At 39.5% G+C, this 20,422-nt stretch overlaps 2 protein-coding genes and 1 long non-coding RNA gene across 8 annotated transcripts in view; 1 reads left to right on the forward strand and 2 right to left on the reverse strand.

The window, feature by feature from the left end:
- The first annotated feature begins 60 nt into the window (after window positions 1-60).
- On the forward strand, window positions 61-3,132 carry ap5m1 (adaptor related protein complex 5 subunit mu 1). Its single transcript, XM_017411826.2, has 8 exons — window positions 61-257; window positions 473-1,127; window positions 1,213-1,440; window positions 1,528-1,667; window positions 1,806-1,891; window positions 1,997-2,109; window positions 2,566-2,662; window positions 2,743-3,132. Exons 1-8 carry the CDS (start codon window positions 190-192, stop codon window positions 2,823-2,825), a joined length of 1,470 nt encoding a protein of 489 aa, XP_017267315.1. The 5' UTR covers window positions 61-189; the 3' UTR covers window positions 2,826-3,132.
- A 2,201-nt stretch (window positions 3,133-5,333) lies between these two features.
- LOC108234462 lies at window positions 5,334-7,971 on the reverse strand. The gene is made up of 4 exons (XR_001808526.3): window positions 7,394-7,971; window positions 7,231-7,305; window positions 6,704-6,798; window positions 5,334-6,618 (listed from the first exon to the last, which is right to left on the reverse strand). It is a non-coding gene; the product is annotated as an uncharacterized LOC108234462 (long non-coding RNA).
- Window positions 7,972-10,735: 2,764 nt separating this feature from the next.
- Window positions 10,736-20,422, reverse strand: part of slc35f4 (solute carrier family 35 member F4) — a 14,950-nt gene continuing 5,263 nt past the window's right edge. The window contains exons 1-8 of one of the 6 annotated variants that reach the window (XM_025004911.2): window positions 19,587-20,014; window positions 14,443-14,537; window positions 14,237-14,326; window positions 13,883-14,102; window positions 13,667-13,792; window positions 13,378-13,570; window positions 12,237-12,326; window positions 10,736-11,697 (exon numbers count right to left, since the gene is read on the reverse strand). In XM_025004911.2, the coding sequence (XP_024860679.1) occupies window positions 11,456-11,697; window positions 12,237-12,326; window positions 13,378-13,570; window positions 13,667-13,792; window positions 13,883-14,071 (840 nt within the window). In that variant the 5' untranslated portion in view covers window positions 14,072-14,102; window positions 14,237-14,326; window positions 14,443-14,537; window positions 19,587-20,014 and the 3' untranslated portion in view covers window positions 10,736-11,455. Of the gene's footprint in view, window positions 11,698-12,236; window positions 12,327-13,377; window positions 13,571-13,666; window positions 13,793-13,882; window positions 14,103-14,236; window positions 14,538-17,476; window positions 18,272-19,586; window positions 20,015-20,422 lie in introns of those variants that run through there. The other 5 variants (XM_037977727.1, XM_037977728.1, XM_037977726.1 and 2 more) reach the window with 5 other exon arrangements.

Raw genomic sequence — 20,422 nt, forward strand, 5'->3', positions numbered from 1 at the left:
CAGCTGCTGGATAGCGCGCATGCGCATGCGCGTGTGTCATCTGATTGGCCGTAGCTGTCACGTGAGACAACAACAGGAAGCCGCTTCTCTTGAGAAAAGGAGCAGTTAAAACCTATCCGAAAATATGTAAATATTAACAAATGACCACATCGATTTATCATACTTTTGCATTTTACTGCAGCCGGACAAATGAGTTTACGTGCTTTGTGGATTGTTTCCCATGAAAAAGGAGAAAATGGATCAATACGCTTTTCAAGGTTTGTAACTCGCTTTTAATTCTTCTTATACCAGACCCCTTCCTCGTTTATTTTGATATTAAAAACCAGCAGATACGTTTTTGGACTGCCAATATCTCTAGGTGTAAAACGGGTCTCTGTTTCGTATCACAATTAGATTACTGTATCTATATAAATAAAGGTTACAAAATAAATATAAAGTGTATTTGATCATCTTTTCTGTCTCCCCCTCACAGGAGGTTTCCTACCGTGGAGTACCGTGCAAAAAGACTGGCAGGTTCTTCTTATGTAGCAGTCCCAGAGGATAGTCCTGTCCTGCAGCTCATTCTCTTAGAGTTGGGTCTTTCCAGCCCTAACAAGCCTTATGTAGCTCAAAGAGATGATTGCATTTACCGTCCTAGATCACCAGCTCTGGAGCTGCCTCTGAATGGAAAGGAAACGCTTTGGCCGGTCCTGTCAGTCTCCCAGGGGTCCCTCATCCTGGCTTGCCTACCATTAGTAGATGTTCCCTCTGAGCCACGGCCACCTCTTGCCAGCCTGTTGTCAGTGTCACAGGGTCTCACTTTTCTGGCAGGCCTGCAAACTTTTCTCCTTGGCTCAGGGGCCAAGCCTGATGGTGACGGGCTTGCCTCTCGTCTGGCAATGCTGCCTTCTGTTCTGCTGCAGGTCTGTCCACTTGGCACACCCCTTGATGTTCCGCTAGTGGGGGTACCTGCTACATCAACGGTAGCCACCTCTGCTGGTACCCAGAAGCAGCCTGCCTGGAAAACAGGCCTGCATCGAGGTCGAGCCATGGTAAATGTAGCAGTGGTTGAAACTGTGCGTTCCATGCAGTACGGTAACCAGAGCAGACAGGACTTGTGGGATGTTTATGGCACTGTGACATGCAAAGTAAGTGCACAATGTAAAGGTAAATAGTTAATCACATAAATGTTTGCCTGCTTCATTTTCCATCATTCTTCCTGTCTGTCAACAGTGTGAAGTAGAAGGGGTGCTCCCAAATGTGACAGTGACCCTCTCACTGCCTCAGAATGGCTCTCCACTGCAGGACATCCTGGTCCATCCCTGCGTAACCTCACTGGATTCTAGTATCCTGACAGCCAGCAGTGTTGATAATATGGACAGCTCGGCTTTCTCCGGGCCCTATAAGTTCCCCTTCTCTCCTCCTCTGGAGCCCTTCAGACTATGCAGCTACACTTCTCAGGTAGAAATGTGAACACAAGGGCTTTATGATGCATACATTTGTGTCAAAAAATTCTTTTTAAAAACTTCTTTTAAAATTTTCTTTCAGGTCCCTGTTCCCCCCATCCTCGGTTTGTATCGGCTGAAGGAAGAAGATAACCAGCTTTGTGTGCTTGTGTCCCTCAAACTTCATGAAACGGTGAAGAACACGTTTGAGTACTGTGAGGCACAACTGCCATTCTTCAACAGGTAAACGGTGCAGAAGAACAAAAAATGTCTTACGCCACAGGGATTATTGATAATTAAGGGGACCAACAGTTGAGATGTTTAGGTGATAAGTGATGAGTTAATTGTAGGTCAACTAATCTATATGTGTGTTTTGTTCAGGAATCAGATGGGTAATGTTGATGTGAAGGTGAGCTCTGGACAAGTAGAGGTGACAAAGGAGAAAAACCTACTGGTCTGGGCTTTGGGTACATATTGGCTTTATGAGAATCAATATTTAAAATATAATTTTTACTGCAGCTGTATTGTTGAAAAAGAAGCTAACAGCTATTTATGATCTCATTGATATATAGGTCAAAAGTTCCCAAAGTCTCGTGAAGTAACGCTCAATGCCAAGATCATTTTTTCTGGGGTCTCACCTGGGCCTTCTGACCCCCTCTGCACAGGACTTACTGCATACATTAAGGTAAGTTGTCATCTGTTGTTTCATAATCTAATAAGAACTTGTAAGAAAAATGTTTTAGTGGCCTGTATGGAAAATAATATTTAAAAACACTGACTTTAAACCCAAGAAGCTTAACCTTTTGACTCATCAGTTGCATTTCATTCTGATGATTTACATTCGTTCCTGCATTTCAGCCCCCCACCCCCCAAAAAATAAAAAAATGTTATGATATTGAAGCTTTTTTCCTTCTGTAATGCCATCTTATTCTTTCTCATAACATATAAAGAGATTCTGGCACTGATGCTAGCAAACATGAAGAGGTTTAGGTGTTATTTACTTGCTAAAATTTGAAAAAAGAACCAAAATCTTTGATTGATATCACACATTCCATTTTGTTAATGTACAATTAAATGTATAAGAAGTATCTAACCTTTAGGCAAAAAAAGTGTTTTGACAAGTTCACCTTTTTCTTAACAGTTGCTCTTTAAAGTGCCTGAGATCACATTGTCTGGGTGCTATGTGGACCAGCATTTGGTACAAGTTTATTCTTCTGCCAAACCACGGATTTTAACATGTAAGCCTGCAGTTTTCTGTGTCCAAATGTTTGTTGTGTCATATACGAAACTGAAAATAATCTTTCGTTTTGGTCCTCAGCCAGAGAACTTCTGTCCAAAGAGTACTTCATATGGAACTCAACAGGTACTGCTCCAGTGTCCAATGGCCAGATGATGGTGTAGCAGGAATCCTTAAGGAGAAGCTTGATGGAAAGGTGGCGAGTGAGAGTGGGAATTAAAAAGACTGAAGTCTCAGCTAAGGACAAACTGTGTCACGTGACCAACTTGCGCAGATTTGTTTAAGTTATGTTGGACTGAAGGATTCTAAAATAGAGGAAATTTAGACAAATGAAACTATAAATTTGTTTGTTTTTTTCTTCTAGCAATGGCCAGTTATGTTGAGAGTTCACCATCTTTAAAAAATAATAATAAAAAAAAAAAAAAACTACCCCTGTAGTTTAGCTCCACACCCCCAACTTTCCATCAAATTTGCAGACACAAGGCCACCCCTTGCTCTGACAGTCCCACTTGAGTGACTCTCCATCAGCCGTATAATTAGCAGCTGGGGTCTTGTCATCAGCTGCTGTAGGCCTGAAGGGGAGGGGTGGCTGGACTGTGAGAGCCCAAGCTGCCCTGGCTAGTATCTTGGCTACAAAAGGCTTCTTTTTTTATGTTGGCAAGGCTCCTTACCCTCACCAATCACCNCCCCCACCCGTATCTTTGGCCTGTCAACTAGTGGGGCTTTCAAACACACAACCTCTCCAAGCAGACTGATTGAGCACTGACCCTTTGGCCCTCGGAGACTTAAAAGCAGCCTGTCCCTTTCAGTGAGCAGGACCTGCCTAATTGGTGAAAAAGCCACAAGAATAGTAATGGTTGAGTTCCTGTTGGAGGTTGGAGAGGTACTTAAAGTCATGTAATGTAGAACGTGCTGCATATGATTTGACCTCTCTTGATTTAACACAATTTGATGCTGAGTTCCAAAAAAACAAAACAACGCCTCAAAAATTAAATTGAATGTTACTTCTGTATATTATCAGATATGCAGGTTACTCTGTGATATTTATCACTCCACAGGCTACATCTGAGTTTATTAGGCAGAATAAATAACTAGCTGAAGAAGGGTTAAATCAGAGGAGATTGTGCTCCACATTTCCACAGCAGCCAGTCTCCTCTGACTGGCCTCATTGTCTGCCGTTGGCCTCTTGTGCCCCTTGCTGGTCCAAATGCTACATTCTCACGTGGATTTCCACTCAGAAGGCTGACCATGACCAATCCTCTGTCAATTGGAACCAATTGCTCACACGGCATCCTTCACCTTCTTTTTATGTAGCAGTGCGGAGTGGCAGACACCGAGACCTCATGGGTCTTCCCCCACCTACACAATAATTTGGCTTTAAGGTCCAGTGTGTGTGGCTAGCGAACTGGAAAAGGAGAAGGTTTTTTTTTTTTTTTTTTGAAGAGTTGGGCCACTCTAAATCTCCTCGGTGTCGCTATATGTGGTCAGTCTGGCTCCTCAAGTCTGCAATCAGTGGCCTCTTACTGGCAGACGTCGCTTTGTTGATTCAATAGCTTGCTAAGCAGATCATTTAAAAGTGTTGCTCTGCCCCAGTGCCTTCAATCCAAACCTTTGGGCAGTTAATTGTGTTGTTTTTTTTTATAATCATTCATGTATTTCATCTTTGAATACTCTTGTTTACATTAATCTACCAAAATACCCGAGTTTGCTAAACATCACATTAATTAAATAGGTCAAAACAAAACTGTGAAAGCAAAGTAGCACTGTGGATTTTTATAGTCATCATAAAATTACATGTTACAGTGAATAAACAGGCATTTGTTCTCCACTTTATTGTGAACATTTACTTTGTCTCTCAGCCCAATAATGACATCCAGTGGCAGATAATAAAAGCTCCAATGTAATTGTTTTGATTTCTTTAATGCAATTTAATGCTGCTTTTTTTTTTCTTTGTTAGGAATTTTTTCCTTGCCACATGCAGATGATCTTTTCTGTCTTAAGTTCCCCGGCTGTGTGATGTGATTTTGTTATTGTTTCATCTGACATGCTGTGTCCGAGGACCAGGCTTTTGTTACCACAGTGGCCCCGGGTGTTTGGTAGGAGTCCGTTTCCTATCTTTCTCTTTAGGTTTATTAAGACTCTGCCTCAGGGAGAATACTTAAATAGTGACAGAACATTTAACAGTTTCCTGTTTTTATCTGATTCTTATTGGAGAGGCTTTTGCTTTGTTTCAAAGGCCACAATATCTACCAAAAAAAAAATCGTCAGGGGGTTATTCTCAGCTATATTTCCAATATCAAACCATAAGCTTTGTCATTAGATATTTGGATTAAGTTCATTTTTGGAGATTTGTTATCATGTGGTTGAGTTCTTGATAAATGCATCACTTTCTCCTGTAGAGGGCGCCACAAACTCAGGGAACAAAGCACAGCCGAGGAAGAAGTTCTGAAAAGTTAAATAGAATATTTTACAACTAAACTAAAAGTAAACTACTTTTAGAAAAACATTGTGACACTAACAAAAAACAAAAATAGAGAGTAATAGTTTACAAATTCATTCATTGGTATGCAGCACAACAAATGTTGCATCAGAGGAATGTTGTGTATAAAAAATGCTCATTTTCAATAAATAATGACATTAAAAAGCTGTTACATAAGCAAATAAAACATATAGAAGGTTTAGTTGTTTATTTAGATTTTAAAATGATGCAACATTATCATACAAGGCCTTGTTCAGTTCAGAAAAACAACACAAATCCATTTATATCATTCAAAGCTGGGTTTCCTTCAGTCCAGACCTGTAATGCAATGAAAACATTTGACGCTTTAATTAAAAAAAAAGATTAATTAGTTAATTGAGCTGTTGAAATACTACTATAAACATGAATATAAGGCCTTTTTAGTTTACAAAAACTGTCTGCAAACTAACAGTGATAGACTTAATCCACAAAGTTCTCCTTGAAAAACCTGCTTCAATGCATTAACATGTTTGCCGCTTTGACTTTTGTCATCTAAACATTTCTGCAGACCAATACTTACTCCTGTCCAGCGAAAACAGCTTAGCAAAGAGTTTGAAGAACATTACAGAGTCTGAGGTGTTCACTGCAGTCTCTGAACCTCCAGGGTATCATTCTGTTAGGATCTGATGGCGGCGGAAACAAGCCCTAATCCACACGGACTGGGGAATCTTTTATTAATGTCCTGGTGCCAAACAATCCCGGATACTCCCAGTTGTTTTTTTGGCCAAACCCTGACTCATCAGAGTGGTTTTAGTGACAAATGATGATGGGTAGTAATAATGTAAGAGCAGACTGAGATAAGAAGTGCTGCAAAGTAATCATAAACATGACCTTGTCTCAACTTTTCTGAACTGTGTTGCTGGTATCAAAAATAAAATTGAGCAAACATTTATTTAAAAAAAAAAACAATTTCTCTGGTTTTACAACTAATACTTAGACTTTTGACAGATTATCATATGCATTTGGTTTTATATGCATTTTAAAGAACAACTCAAATGTTTTGGAAATTGTGTTGTACAATAGAGGGCAAGATTTATGACAAAACATTAATTTTTGTAAACTTTGTGCAAGTTTACCAAGATGATTCAAGCTGCATTAATTAGTTTGAGGTTGTTATTCTGATCCAGATTTCTAAATACAAAAAACACTTTTGCTCCGTCTTATCTTTCTGTTTGGACAGTTTCAGACTCATTCTGATCACACATCATACTTTACTCTTTTACTTTCAGCCGCCTCCAGTTGTCAACATTTGATCAGTTGTTCCTTCCTCATGTAATCAGCATTTTACTTAAGTTGTATGTTGGACTAGACTTCTCTCTTTGTTGACAAGAAGACAAGATGCCAATTCCAGGAAGTGCAACCATTTCATTTTGGCTTTGTCCCAGGAGACGTTTTATCTCTGAGGAAGTTTTGTCCTCTGGATCCGTTTGGATCTCCAACTAAAGGACGAAATCAAGTGATTAGTTTAAAAAAAAGAGTTTGTGAATGTCAGGTTTGTGAGAAAATAAAGGTTTAAAACCATACCATCTTAGGTTTTCTGATTTCTCTGGCATGTCGAATGTAAATTCACTTCTGCTGCTGCTGCTGATGATGATGATGGGTTTTCAGTAACTTTTCCTCTAAATGACACACGAAGCAAGTAGTTGATAGTTAACTGTTAGCTATTACTCTAAGAAAATATGACAAGATTATAAGAGGTGAGTTGATTTAAAGGAAATGATTCCATAAAATCACAATGCGATCAACACTTTGCTTCTTCATTTAAATAGTGTAGACGTTTTTTGTTCACTGGGTGCTGAAAATAGATCCCATCAAGGGCCAGCCATGCCTTTAGACTCTCAACCACACTTTCCACTCCACGTACACTTAAATCAGACCCACAGGGAGAGAAGAGGAAAGGCTTTACAGTCACAGCTCACGGATACCTCTCCCCTCTCCTAGTTTTCCCTCTCGGTTTTTTAAGCAAACCTTTTTAAATGTAAAAGTGTACGATATGAATTATTTATGCCATATGCACTCCACCTCGTCCATACTTTGTCGAGATGCTTTACCTGAATCACTCCTCTGGCGCCCGTTTGTCCTGTTGTAAAAAACAGGTGGACATCCCCATATCTCCTGCCCCTGCCCTGCAAAAAAAGAAAAAAAAAATCAAATCTCCTTTTTGGGTTTTAAGATAAAAGACTGATTAAAATTTAACACCTGGCACGGACTCACCTGAAGGTGATAAACAGGTTGTTTCTTGTTTCAGTGGGAGTAAGATAGTCCTCTGTCCCAAAGATCCTGTAGATCCTGTTGGCAGGTCCACAGAGAGTGGTGCAGACCACTGCCGTCTGGTTATCTCCCCTTTTTCTCGCAAACTATTACAGGGAGTTATTTTACACCCTCTGGGTCTGGAGTCAGTGGAGCCCATAGTTTTTCTCTCTTTCCCAAATGGTGACAAGTTAAATCAAGATGTAATAGTGGAGTTTCTCGCCTTTACAGAGTCGTTTTCTCAGTTTCATTTGAGCATTCATAGGTCCAGGTCTATTAGAAGTGTCTGAATGTTGACTCCTTGGGTCTATATTTGACCCTTTCTATAGGTAACAGCATACTTTGTGGGACAAAATGAAGTTTGTCCCACAGAAAAAAAGTAACTTTTACAAAAATCTACTTCATTCCAAATAATCCTGCAGCTTCTAAACAAACTCTTCCCTCCTGGCAGGCTTGATGTTTGTTCCAAAGTAAAAATATACAAGAAACACTTTGGATTGTGGTTAAAAACGGAGGCGTGCACTCCATTCCTCGTTTTGATGTTTGCCTCTGTCATTACAAGGATCTTGGTTTCTATGGTAACCCTCCCTGTTGGTTACTCTGTAACTCATAAGTTAATGCTTCAAAGAACCTGTTATTTTCCTGCACCCCCCCTTTGGTGTCTGAAAACCCAGAAGGCTGGGGGAGCAGGTTCATTAGAAAACTGGTAAGTCATTATAAAATAAGACTCGTGTAGTGTTCATGAAAGCACAAAACCCACAAGCACTGGTATAGTTTGTGCCAAAAGCTCCATGTTGAACTCTTTTTTTTTGTTTATTATACTATGAAACAATCAAGTTAAGGACTTTCTGTTACATAAATGTTATTAGTCTCTCAAGTGTCATGGCTTCAGGCATGGTAATCTGTCATCCTGCTAGTTACTGACTGAGATATTGTTTCACTGTGTTTATTAGATGGATTGCCATGAAGTTCTGCAGCCCAAAGTTCCACCACCATGGAAATAAGCTTTTAGGTGCTGATCTATTCAGTTTGCAATCCCCCAGAAGAATCATCTGCTTCAGAGCTAATTTTGAAATGTAAACACAGTAACAGAGGGTAAATGTCACACTTGCTAAACATCCCTGGTCTTTGTTAGCTGTGTGCAAACAGAGGTTAGCTTTTAGCTCCAAGTGCTGCTTTTTAAAATGTTCTGTACAGCTTCACAGGTTATTGTGGCTGAAGAGTCTTGGTCAGAAAATGTTAATCTGAACTTTAGACACACTAGTTTGATCTGTAGTTACTTTAAATAGTTAATTTTATGTTCATTTAGATGTGTTTTGTTTTCAGCCATTAAGGGATTTTCCGTAAAAAGATTTTTTTTAAAAAGAAGGAAAATGTTATGTCATCGTAGCATTAGTACAAGTCTAGTTAAGGTTTATGTTCTTGTATGGAGGCATTTTGGAGAGCAGAAAAAGGCTCGGCTCACATTTTTGTTTACTTTTGCAGTTTTGCTGCTTTTTGTTTCTTCACAAAAATATCTGCACATGGAGCAGAATGAATGAATGTCCCCTTTGTGGTTTTTCACAGAAAACTTATAAAATGAGAAATACTGTTCCAGCATTTTTTGGCAGACTTGATGCAAATGTGTGACATTGTAATAAGGAAAAATCTTTTATTTTTTAGTGTAGACTCTGGGGTTTGTAAGTATTTTATTCATTTATTAAAAATCTATAGGATTTTGTATAACAACAAGCAAGGCTTTTGTCTTGAGCTCTGTTGTCGATTGTTGGGACGTTTTTAGCAAATGTTGCACTTAAGCAAAATCAATTTATGGCCTATCCTTATAGAAGATGTTTGCTGTTCCTTCTTTACATATTCTGCTTACTTTGCTCTCCCAAGTAGTTTGTTTATGTAAACAAAAATGTGTTGCTGTGGCTAAACTAAAGCAGCCTTTCACTTTCCCCTCTGATTAACGGATGTTATCGTCATCCGGATGAGAAAAAGGAGCAATTATGGAATTAAGTGTCATGAATTATTTTTCTTCCTCCACCTCATTTATTTTATTGTGTTAAAATATCACTGCTATTGTTTAGCTGAATCTGTCATCTCAGAAAATGGCTCATTAGAGGTCTCAACTCATTGACTGCACTCCAACATGATGATGTGTCTCTTAGGGGTGTGTGTGTGTGTGTGTGTGTGTGTCTGTGTGTGTGTCTGTGTGTGTGTGTGTGACAGAAAGGACTCCATCATCATTTAAAAAGTATTATTTGATATTGATATTATGTTTACTAATTGAATCAGAATGCTAGGTTCTGTCAAAAATGTTTTGGCGCATGGTTCTTTTTTGTTGTTTTTTTGTGCAGCACTTTGGCCATCCGCAGTTGTTTTAAATGTGCTATATAAATAAATTTGATTTGATTTGATTCTCTAAAGGGATGTTTCCATTTTTAGCCATTAAAGTGGAGTGAACCCACTTTCAACTTAAATTAAAAAACTAAATAATTATAATTTCTATGCCAATATTTTGTCATATCATCAAGAGAGTAATTGTAAGATTCATATTTGATTCAATGTGTTTTAGGAATTACCTCAAACTAGCTTAAAATCTAATAAAAAAGAATAAATACCAGCACTACTGACCTTCTTATTAAGTTAAAATTAGGTTATTACAATCAGAAAAACAGCAACACTTTACATTTTACATCATGCCAACTATTTGTCTCAGAAATATTGAGCCAAAATACACAAGAATTGTGTGGGAAAAAATGAGTCCAACTATAATTCAGTAACTTTCACAAGCATCTTAGGAGCAATAACTTGGGCCTGTGGAATAAATCTAGATTTAATTATGCAGAGATCTTTTAAGTTATTTTTTTAAAGAACCTACAATGCTCTACTTGTTTATTATTATTATTGTTATTATTGTTATTGTTATTTCAGCCATTTTCTTGTATAACAGCATGTTTGAGATATTTTATCCTGTTGTAGTTTGAGTCGAGCTTCAGCTGTGAAACAGATGGCCTCACATTTCTCTCTAAAGTACTTTGGTGAAGAAAAAGGTTTGTGGTTGATGAAATAACCACAACGTACCTAAGGCCCAAATCATCAACCCTCTACTGCCGTGCTTTTTCTTCTGGGAAGATTAGAAAATTGTCTTAAGTATTTTGCACATATAAATAATCATTCTCTCTGTATACGATGATATATTTCAAATAATTTGTACCTCAAATGGCCTTTTTATGTGCTGCATACCTCAAACCTCAACAGACTGATGGGCAGCTTCTCTCATACACACCAGAAGGCTCCAAAGCAGGAAATAAAGACAAAGCTTCTGTTTTTAATAGAGATGCTCCCACTTTCATACAATCTGGTCATCAAATACTTTTGGTTAGCAGAACATGGCTGCTACTTAACCTTTCAAGTCCTATAAAGTTTTCAGTTTTTGATGTCCTAGTTTTCATACCCTACAGTTTAACCATTCTAGCTGATTCTCATCAAAATGTCAAATACAGTATAACCTTGGCCACATACAGTCTTTCTTTGACTACATGATGTGAAGGGTTTTTTGTCTTTTATTATAAAACCAAAAGAGCATAAATTAAGCATAACTGCCATTTTTGTAAGTAATACAATTCAGCAAGACAGAAAACCAAAACTCTTATTAGGTCAGATTGAAATAAATATAAATAAACTGAGCCAAACTGGCCCTGCTATGATTTATATTCACAGAATACAGTCCGCAAAGCATGTCAGGAGAAGCCAGCCAGCTCTTGCTTTGGGTGCGCGCGGGACATTGGATGAAGCGTTGCAAGTGTTTCTGGAAAGTAAACTCCACTTTCAACCTTTTGGTTTGCGTGGTCTGTAAGTGTTCTCATTTCTCCCTGCTGCTGTGAAGTGACAGAGGTCCAAAATTCATTTCAAGCCAGTGCTTCCTGTCTCCCTGAATTAGGCGTTCGTGTGAAGCGAGTGTCCTGCTGCGCCTTCAGGGTGGAAGCAGACAGAGCTTGAAGATTTGTTAACAGTGCTTTATGGAAGAAGTCAGCCATGTCATGCTAAGGGAATGGAGACGGTGCCATTTGCTCGACTGTGGCTTCTAGTGTTGATGCTGGACTCTGTCTGTTCCTCTCCGTGCTCCTCGGACTTCTTGTCTGCAATGTTGGCGAAGAATCGCAGCGTGACTGAGTCCCACTCCTCCGGCAGCAGCAGGAGCAGGAATCCCAGGCAGATGATGCAGGTGGCCGCCAGGCGCACCATGCTGAAGATCACCTCATGTTTCAGCACATCCACCGCTGCAGAGTCAAGGAGAGACACAAACATAAGAGGAAACCAAAAGGGGGGGTGGGGGCAGAAGCAGAGCATGGAGGGTGTCAGAGAAACAAAAACAAACTGAGATTAATTACATTAAGTCAGATAAACCTCAGGGGGTTGAGCAGCTTATAATCAGCACATGAGATCCACTTTATCCTCTCCGTCTCTGTGATCAGAAGCTCTGGGACAAGTTGTAACCGACTGACCTTCGTACAGTCCATCGTGGTTAAAGAAAAGAACTTGTCTGCAGGCATTTACTGTCGCCCTGGCAACCTGATCCTCCCTTAGTGGGATGATAGTTGCAGGGTCTGTTGTGGCACATTGATGATTGGATTTCCAGGACGAGAGAGGCAGACTTGCTGTGTAATCTGTTTGCTTTAGTTGCCCTAAGTGCTGACCTAACAATACAAACACCCCAATATGTGTGGCCATTTTCTCCTTTTTCACAACTATATGGTCTAATAAAAGGATGCTAATTGAAACATTTGAGGTAATAAGTATATAAAAAAACAAATTCTACCTGCATTGCCCGGCACACTGAGCAGTGTCCCAATAGAAATGAGGATGGGGTAAGTCAGCACCACCCCCACGTGGACCAGGATGTTAAACACTGCAAAACATGTGAAGGAGGTTGAGGAATAAGAATGAGTTTAATACAAGTTCTTTTGTAATTAAATCAACTGTCTAAGGTGGTTAAATCAATAGGTTGTTTTGGGTCTTGCCTTGACATTTTGTACAGAAAAGAAAGTAATCATTAGATGCACATCTGCAACTGATTACCTTTTGCAGTAAATCCATTTCAAGTTGGCTACCAGACCTAACTGAACTTAAAAAACCACAAAATGTCTATAGGTCTGTCAGTTTGACAGATACAGACCTTATATTTACTGTAGTAGTAGCTGAGACTGATCTGTAACAGATACTTTGAGTGCTAACAGATTGTCCAATTAATTATCTGCAGACAACTCTGTTAGCAAAATAAGTCATGAACCACTGGATGTAATTTAAATAAACTTTCAGGAAATAATCATTGACTGTACATCTACAACTGATTACTTTTTGGATCCAACCCAATTCAAGAAGACTACCACAGCCAGCTAACTTTAGAAAAATAAAAAATTAATATAATTCAGTCAGTTTTACTGATATCAAGCTAAAATTTGGCATTTCTTGCATTTGAGTCATTTACAACACATAGTTCAAGTGCTACTCAATGCATGACATCTATGCTTTAGCCTTAACTGTTGGAGTCAAACATGTCTGTTAGCAAAATATCTAATAAACCACTAAATGGATTTTAATGAAACTTTCAGAAAGTAATCAATTGATGTACATCTACTATTCATTAATGTTTGGAGTCAATCTAATTGAAGATTGCCACCATGACTAATCAAAATAGGCTACCTAAAACTGGCTAAAAACTCAGTTAGTTTTACAGATGTTGACCTAAACTCCAATGTGTTAGTAGCTGAGAGTCATTCACAACATAAACTCTACAAACATGCATTCCTTCAAAGAATGCTAGGCCTTTAATTTTGTGAATATCATTGGAAATGTTTCTGTTACAGCTTATAACTAATTTAAAATGCACCAATACTGGAAAAACAAAAGGTGAAACTGTGTTCTTTGTTCTTTACGAGGGTTTATTTCGGCATTCTCACCCAGCCACAGTCCTGCCAGTCCACACAGGTAACCCCAGGGCATCGAAGACAGCGAGCCCAGGTGCTCTACCCTGGTGAAGTAGAGGATGAGCGGCACACAGGAGATGAAGATAAGGTTGAAGAAGCCCATCGTGGAAAGAAAATGAGCTACTTCTCCCAGGTTGGCGCTGCCAAGGAACATCTTCAACAACACCTAGCAGGGGTTAAAAGAAGAAGAAACTCATAGCAAACTTTCCTTCTGTTAACATAGTCACAAAAGTTCAGCCAGGTGTTTCCTCGGTATTCTGACCTTGTAGAGAGCCGAAGTTGAGGCGGAGCCCACAGCCAGTGCCACACCCACAAAAGAATCCCCATGGAAACCATCAGCGTAAGCCATCATGACAATACCTGTGATGGCCATTATGGCTGCCACAATCTGTTGGAAGAGATTCAGGGCAATCAGTGCCAAACAGACACGCACATAAGTATTTATTTACTGCAAAAGACGTTTTTATTTCCTACAAACCCGAACACCCATAAAGCGATCTTTGAGGACGATCCACGACAGGAGAAAGACAAAGGCCTTGTGGCAGCAGTAGAGGGCAGAGACATCAGTGGCGGTGAGTTTCTTCAAGGCTAAGAGATACAGGTAGTTGGTCAGTGTCCACAGGATTGAGAAGGGGGCTGTCCTTTTTACGAAAAGCTTGAGAGTCATTCCGTCCTCCCCAAAGAGTTTGCTGCACTCCCTGTTAGACAGAAACTTACTGTAAATTGGTTTCAGGGATCCAACTGGGCAGATTCTGTGCTTCTACTTTGAACATAAAGGCTTTTTTTGTTTTTTAACTTTTTTTGAACATAAAGGCTGTTTTTTAAGGTTTACCTGAACTTCTGTGTGAGGGTCTGCTTCTCCCGTGTGGTAAAAACATGTCCCGAGTAGTAGACGGGGAAGAAGAGAATGTTCCAGTTACTGCTGAACCAGGAGATGAAGAAGGGACAGGAAAATGACTGGAAGGTCAGCTTCACCACCTGAGTGGTACCCACCCAGGAGGAGGAAATGCACAGCACCATCAGAAGACCACCCAGCACCTTTAGAGCCGCGTTGCCACAAGCCTGGAAGGGTCGACTCTCGTCACTGGTGTCACTGCCTGGTGTCTCTGCACGAGACTCTGAACCATCCTCTCCTAAGGAGCCAAGAGGACACAATAAACAGATAAAGAAAATCTGCTGGTATTGAGTTTTTCTGCTTCTTAACTATTAGATAATTGTTATTATTAGCACCAGAATTATCTCTACAATTTTTCTCTCTGTCTGAGACCCTAACACATTAGGCATTTATTGATCAGTCATTTTGAGATCACAACCTCAGTTTGCATGTCTTGCTGCAGACCCATCAGGGAAAAGTAATGTTCAAAGTCTGTTCAGACTGTTTATGTCAAAAATAGCTCAGCCGCCTCGTGATGCAGCACGTCCACTCATTGTAGTCAAGTGTGCGCAGAAACCCGATGCCCACAAAACAAGTGTAAATCTAACCACATGACATTCCACAAGAAAGTCACACCAACCTTGCTGCTCGGTGATGGACTGATAAACAGATGGAGGCATTACTTTAATCTTACATCAGAGACGCAGACCTGGCTTTGAGCCCAAATAGACTGAAGGAGTGAGTGGTTTCTGGCCCTGTCGTAGAAAACTCAAAGTGCTGCGTCCAGAAGCATTTCCGGAGAGAGTTCTTATCTTTTTTTTCTTTTTCTTTTTACCTCTGATCAATTTACACCAGAGCAGGAATAAAAGATGACACGTGCTTGCTGCTTGCTCTCTCTTTGCAAGCTCAGCTCGTGACGCTCTGCCATTTCCACTACTGGCCTGCAGACACTGAAACCAGAACTTCCTCTCGCTGGCAGAGAATCCCAGAGATTCTCATCACTGCAAATGATAATATTTTATCTCAGCTGAGAGTTAAGTAATGGGACGTGCGTCATGAAAGTATGTCATATTTACAAGCCTTATCCAAATAAACTTGTAACACTGTATATATTTGCTTGAAAGTTTGGGAAGAACATTGCGGCTTAAATTTCGTAAAGCATTTATTTGTCCAGTTTCTCTCTGCTTTATCTAATGCCACCAAATTTTTCATCTCAAAGTAAGAAGCTTTTGTGCCCTGAAGTTTTGCCAAACTTGCTATATAGCTTTAATGAATTCGTTAGATCTTTGCTGGCACACAATAACACAATCAAATAGATGTGATTATAAAGCCACAGAAGGATTCGTGTCTGCATTTATGGATGAAGCACTCTGATGCTTTTCTAGGGAGAAATAAATACCATTTCAGATTAATAATGGCAAGCTAAGCTGCAGGAAAAAGTCTTGTAACTAGTAAGTAAGTAAAAGTGTGTATTGTTCATAAAACTGGTTACTCATACTGTATATTTTCATTAATTAATTCATTAATATTGTGCTGTAACTGGTTTTAAATATTTGATGCTATAGATCGTTTACAGTTATAAGCTACAGTTTTGTTTAATGACTCCCTGAGATAATAAATAGCATAAAGGAAGCACATTTTCTTCACTCCTTTATGGAATGAATGAAAGATATCTTAAACATGACAATAAGTTGTTTCTATATAATCTGAAAGGTGTTCAGATTTGACAAATAATCATGTTGGTGTAAAAAGTAGCTTATAGAGAGTTGGAAAACAAGCAAACAAAAAAACAGATTATAGGCCTCAAGTATATAGTTCCCACAAATGTACACACTGTGGCACTGAGTCTGTCCAAACTGTAAAACTGAAATGTCTTTCTTATAGAAGAGTGATAAAAAATACCCAGAAAATGCAAACTAACTTCCTGATAACAAAACTGTCTTTTCGACTTCTAGTTGCTTGTTAGAAAACTCAGATAAAATGTTTCACTTTTTTTCCTAGTTGGGTTTCACCCTCAATATATGGTGAAACCAGAACATTTAAAACCAAACACAGCTGAGGTTCTGCAAGATGATCCAGAGATTTGGTCTAATTGCATTAAGCTACAGCAAGAATTCCCAGTTAGCTTAATTAGCATGCTGTTTGCTGAGTGGAAGAATCATATTTCTGGAGTAAAGAGGGCCTCTTTTTATGTTTTGTAATATTTCTTTATTATCAAAACTTTGCATTTACTCATAAACAAAACTGTATTCATGTTAGGTTTTTTTTTTGCTCACATAAAGCTATAAATAAAAACTAGAATATTTCGAGATTCCTTGTAAAAACAAAAAAGGAAAAACAGATAGAATAATAAGTTCATCCATAGGTTAACTGTTTTTTAAACATAAGCTAACTCTTTAGAAAAGTTGTCTATAAGATAGAAAATTAAAAATTTGGATGTAGCAGCTCTGTTGCATAGGATCATTCACTTGCTCTTGTTTAAAGAGCTTATCAAATCTGCGTGACGCAGCATGCTGCTGGAAACTCACATTTCAATCCACTCTGCGCCTTATCCCCACCACTAACGCTGCATGCCAGCAGCACTGATTGATGGAGCCCCGCTGAATCCAATAAGAAGCTCCCAGTAATGTCTGCAGAGTTAGTCCCTCGCACTACAGCTCACATGCTTTGAGTCTTTATCCAAATTAGGCTGAAAGCTGCGCCATGGATGTGATGGTGAAAAGTTGATTAGAGGTATTGTTCTGTTATCTCTGTATAAAAGTTGAAGGTGAGGAGGGGATTTGTGAGGCTACTGAAGAGTTGGGGAGGAGAGAAATGTTCAGTTAGATGTGAGGGGGGACAGCTGAGCAAGGCAAACAGATGTCAAAACAGGTGACTTTACCTTTTTGTTTACATGGCAGCCAAATTGTACAGCATCATGCTGTCAACATGCTTAATGTTACATTTCTCAGCCTTTTGGGTGTACTGAGTACAAATGCACCATAAATACAGTCATATGGATGTAATTTTTAAGTTTACTTGATTCCAAATAAATGCAGCACAAACTTAAATGTCATATATGACATTGCTGTGCATGTCTGTTTGTAAAACTATGTGATCTCAGTAATAAAGGTTTGTTCCTAGTTTTAATTAGCCTACCTAAGATAGTTCTACTCATAGTCTAAATGGCGTCTGAGGCCTCTGGCTGTTTCAGTTTACCTTCAGAGTTGGGGCTGGTCAGGACCTGAGTGCTGTATGAGCTGAGAGGAGCCACTCGGGCCGAATGCTTCTTCATTCTCCACTGGGGACACACACATGTGAATGTGAGTCCAGACTGCTGCAGCTGCACTCTCAGCAGCTCCTCCTGCTGTAGCTCATCCTCAGACTTCTGACTCCCCCGCTTCTTCTTCTTCTTCTTGATAGACCTCCTCCTGCTGTAGATCAGCTCCTCATCCCAACACTTTGGTCCAGACTTTCTGCTCCCCTCAGTCTCACTGATGTCCTCCTTCTGTCTGGATAGTGGCACAGCTTAGTGGAGAAAGCTCAGTGGAAGTGCAGCCAAGTGGAGACTCCACAGTTGCACTGAGATGCCCCAATCCAGTCTTACCACTGTCTCCAAGGGAGACTGAGCTTCAAGTGTGTGTGTGTGGCATGGTGCAATCACTCCTCTCATCTCTTTCTATCCTCCCCCCCTCTCTAGTCTCACTGTCTCTCTTACTTTTCCCCTCCTCTTCTTGTGCTTGCACAAATCAGCAGCTTTGTTTGGAAGGTAACCAAGCAGCGCTGGCTAATTATGCTGTGTTAGCTGTGCCCCCATCCTCTCCTCGTTCCTCTTCCACTCCCCCCTCTCTACCTGACCAGGCTCCCCTCACTTCTTCTGCACTCTTGTCTTCTGTCTCGCTGACTTTTCTCGACTCGTCTCCTGCTCTCGATTGCTCCTTGAGACTAAGATTTATTTGCAGAGCTGCCTCCACCACATCAATCAGTTGAACTACAAGGTGAAAATGCAGACCTGTGCATATACAAATACATAACATATTAACTTAAACTGCAAGACTTCTGAAACATTTAGAGTCTTAATAATGCTTCAGCCCACGGATTTCACACGTAGAGTATAAGTAGAAAATTCTGAGATTTTTGTTGTTAATGGAGTATTTTCACATTAAATATTGATTATGGTAGGCTGCTCCTTCACTAAGGGAATTCAATATCTTTATTCCATCACTGTTGCATAAGAAAAACCATCCCATCAGAAGCTTTGTGGTGTTCAGGAAAGCCATGTGAGTCACAAGTTTCCATTTCAAGGAGAGTCCTCCAGTTTTCGATCCCTAACCGCAGTTTGAAGATTTAATGGACCAGAATATTGTTTGGGTCTTTATTTCAACAACATGTCAGAACCACGTGTTTGCAGTCAGCTCAAACGGTTATGCAGGCAATAATAAAATTATTATTATTATTATTATCATCATCATCATTATTATTATTATCCTAAATGCTAGCAAGAGAACTGGGCTGAGAAACAGAAAACAGTCAGGTAAACAAGCTACAGAACAATTGTTGAAAGATTTCCATCATCACATCTCAGCCCAAGCCCATCCTCACCCAGCTATATTCCTCTTCCAGCGCTCATCAGCCAAAGTTCTGCTAGAACTACAAAGAGGAACAGATCCGAGCTCATTTTCTGTGCGGGAACAAAAGCAGCAGCATTGTTTGGCTGTTTTTTTGTTTTGTAACAAAAGAGGCCATGTTACAGAAACACCAAGATCATTTCTGTGTTTTAATAAAATATTTAAGGCTGGGGGAAAATTCTCGGCTTATTAGGCACAATTCATATGCATGTAGAATTCATTTTGTTGGTCACTCACTGTTGGAGAACACCCGAACACAAAAACATGAAGCTGTCTGATGAGAATCAAGCAGGAAGCGAGCCAGATGTATGGATCCAGTGAGGAGGGTTAAACTTAAAAATAGCTCTGCTGATGAGAAGAGCCAACGACTGCTACAGACAAGGAGGAGGCAGAGTAATGAGCCAGTCAGCAGAATCTGCTAATCTGTAGCAGATTAAGAGAAATACTTGGAGTACAGGCACCCCAGGAGGCCAAGGTTTAATTTCTAATAATACAACAAGAACCACAAACTTACAGCTCAAAAGGAAAAACTACAAAGTTAAACAAACTTTTTTGTTATAATAGTTTCAATAGAAATTGCAGCCACCTGTAAATATATGATTATTACTTGTTAGATAAAAACTGAGTGTGCTGTATATAACAAAATATTCTGCATGCATTATAGATCAAGCAACAATAAATGCAGCGTCCTCGTGCTTTACCTCCATAGCAACAGCTGTTCTCCTGCACACACAGAAGCACTCAACCCATTCAGGCTCTTTTTGTCATTTAGATGAACCAAATTACTCCTCAGTTTGTAGAAGGCTCTTTGTCTTTAGCACCTCTCTGTTGCTCAGCACGTCTCGTCGAGGACCGGGAGCGGAGGACAGAGATGCTGATTACAGCTGACACGAGGACCGAAAAACCTGAATATATTCCTGCCTGTCAGGTGTGTTTCCACTTAGAGTGCCTCGCCGTGCCGCCAACTGAACGCAAAGTAAGAGCACTGGAAGATGAGGACACCTAGTGCTGGATGCAATCGACTGCAACGCGGGGACATGGACAGAATTGATAAAACTGCTTATTGAGCAAAATGATCAAGTGTATTAATAGAGTTTAAATCATCAAACTGAAAATCACTTTTAATAGGAGAAAAAACGTCTGCATTTGGGGGTCTGAAGGTTTTTTTTACTGGACAAAGTCAAGAGTTGCAGCAGTTTCCTCTCAAACCTTTTAACACCAAAAATAGCACAAAAAAAAAACAAAACAAAAAAAAACAACTTAAGTATACTCCACTTTTAAATGATGAGCACACAGCAAATCCAGGAGGCCCAGATTAACACTGTCAGATTTGAATTCAACACTTTTAAAGTGTCTATATGGGTCCACACCAGAAAGTGTTAATTTAACTCTTATAAAGTGTCAAATATCAAATCTGCTGGAGTTAATAATTTAACACTTACTAACACTAATTCAGTGTTAGATTTTAATATTAACTCTCACAGAGTACTTCTTTTAACTTCTTAAGAGTTATTTGTAATTAATATTAAATAGGTAC

The sequence above is a fragment of the Kryptolebias marmoratus genome, linkage group LG10 (genome assembly GCF_001649575.2).
Source record: "Kryptolebias marmoratus isolate JLee-2015 linkage group LG10, ASM164957v2, whole genome shotgun sequence".
In the NCBI taxonomy this organism is placed as follows: domain Eukaryota; kingdom Metazoa; phylum Chordata; class Actinopteri; order Cyprinodontiformes; family Rivulidae; genus Kryptolebias; species Kryptolebias marmoratus.

What these genes read in the sequence shown, in the direction of transcription:
- ap5m1 (XM_017411826.2), top strand. Translation starts at nt 190, where the DNA reads ATGAGTTTACGTGCTTTGTGGATTGTTTCCCATGAAAAAGGAGAAAAT. An exon ending in ATGGCACTGTGACATGCAAA is followed by an intron (nt 1,128 to 1,212) that starts GTAAGTGCACAA and finishes GTCTGTCAACAG; the next exon opens with TGTGAAGTAGAAGGGGTGCT. An exon ending in CAACTGCCATTCTTCAACAG is followed by an intron (nt 1,668 to 1,805) that starts GTAAACGGTGCA and finishes TGTTTTGTTCAG; the next exon opens with GAATCAGATGGGTAATGTTG.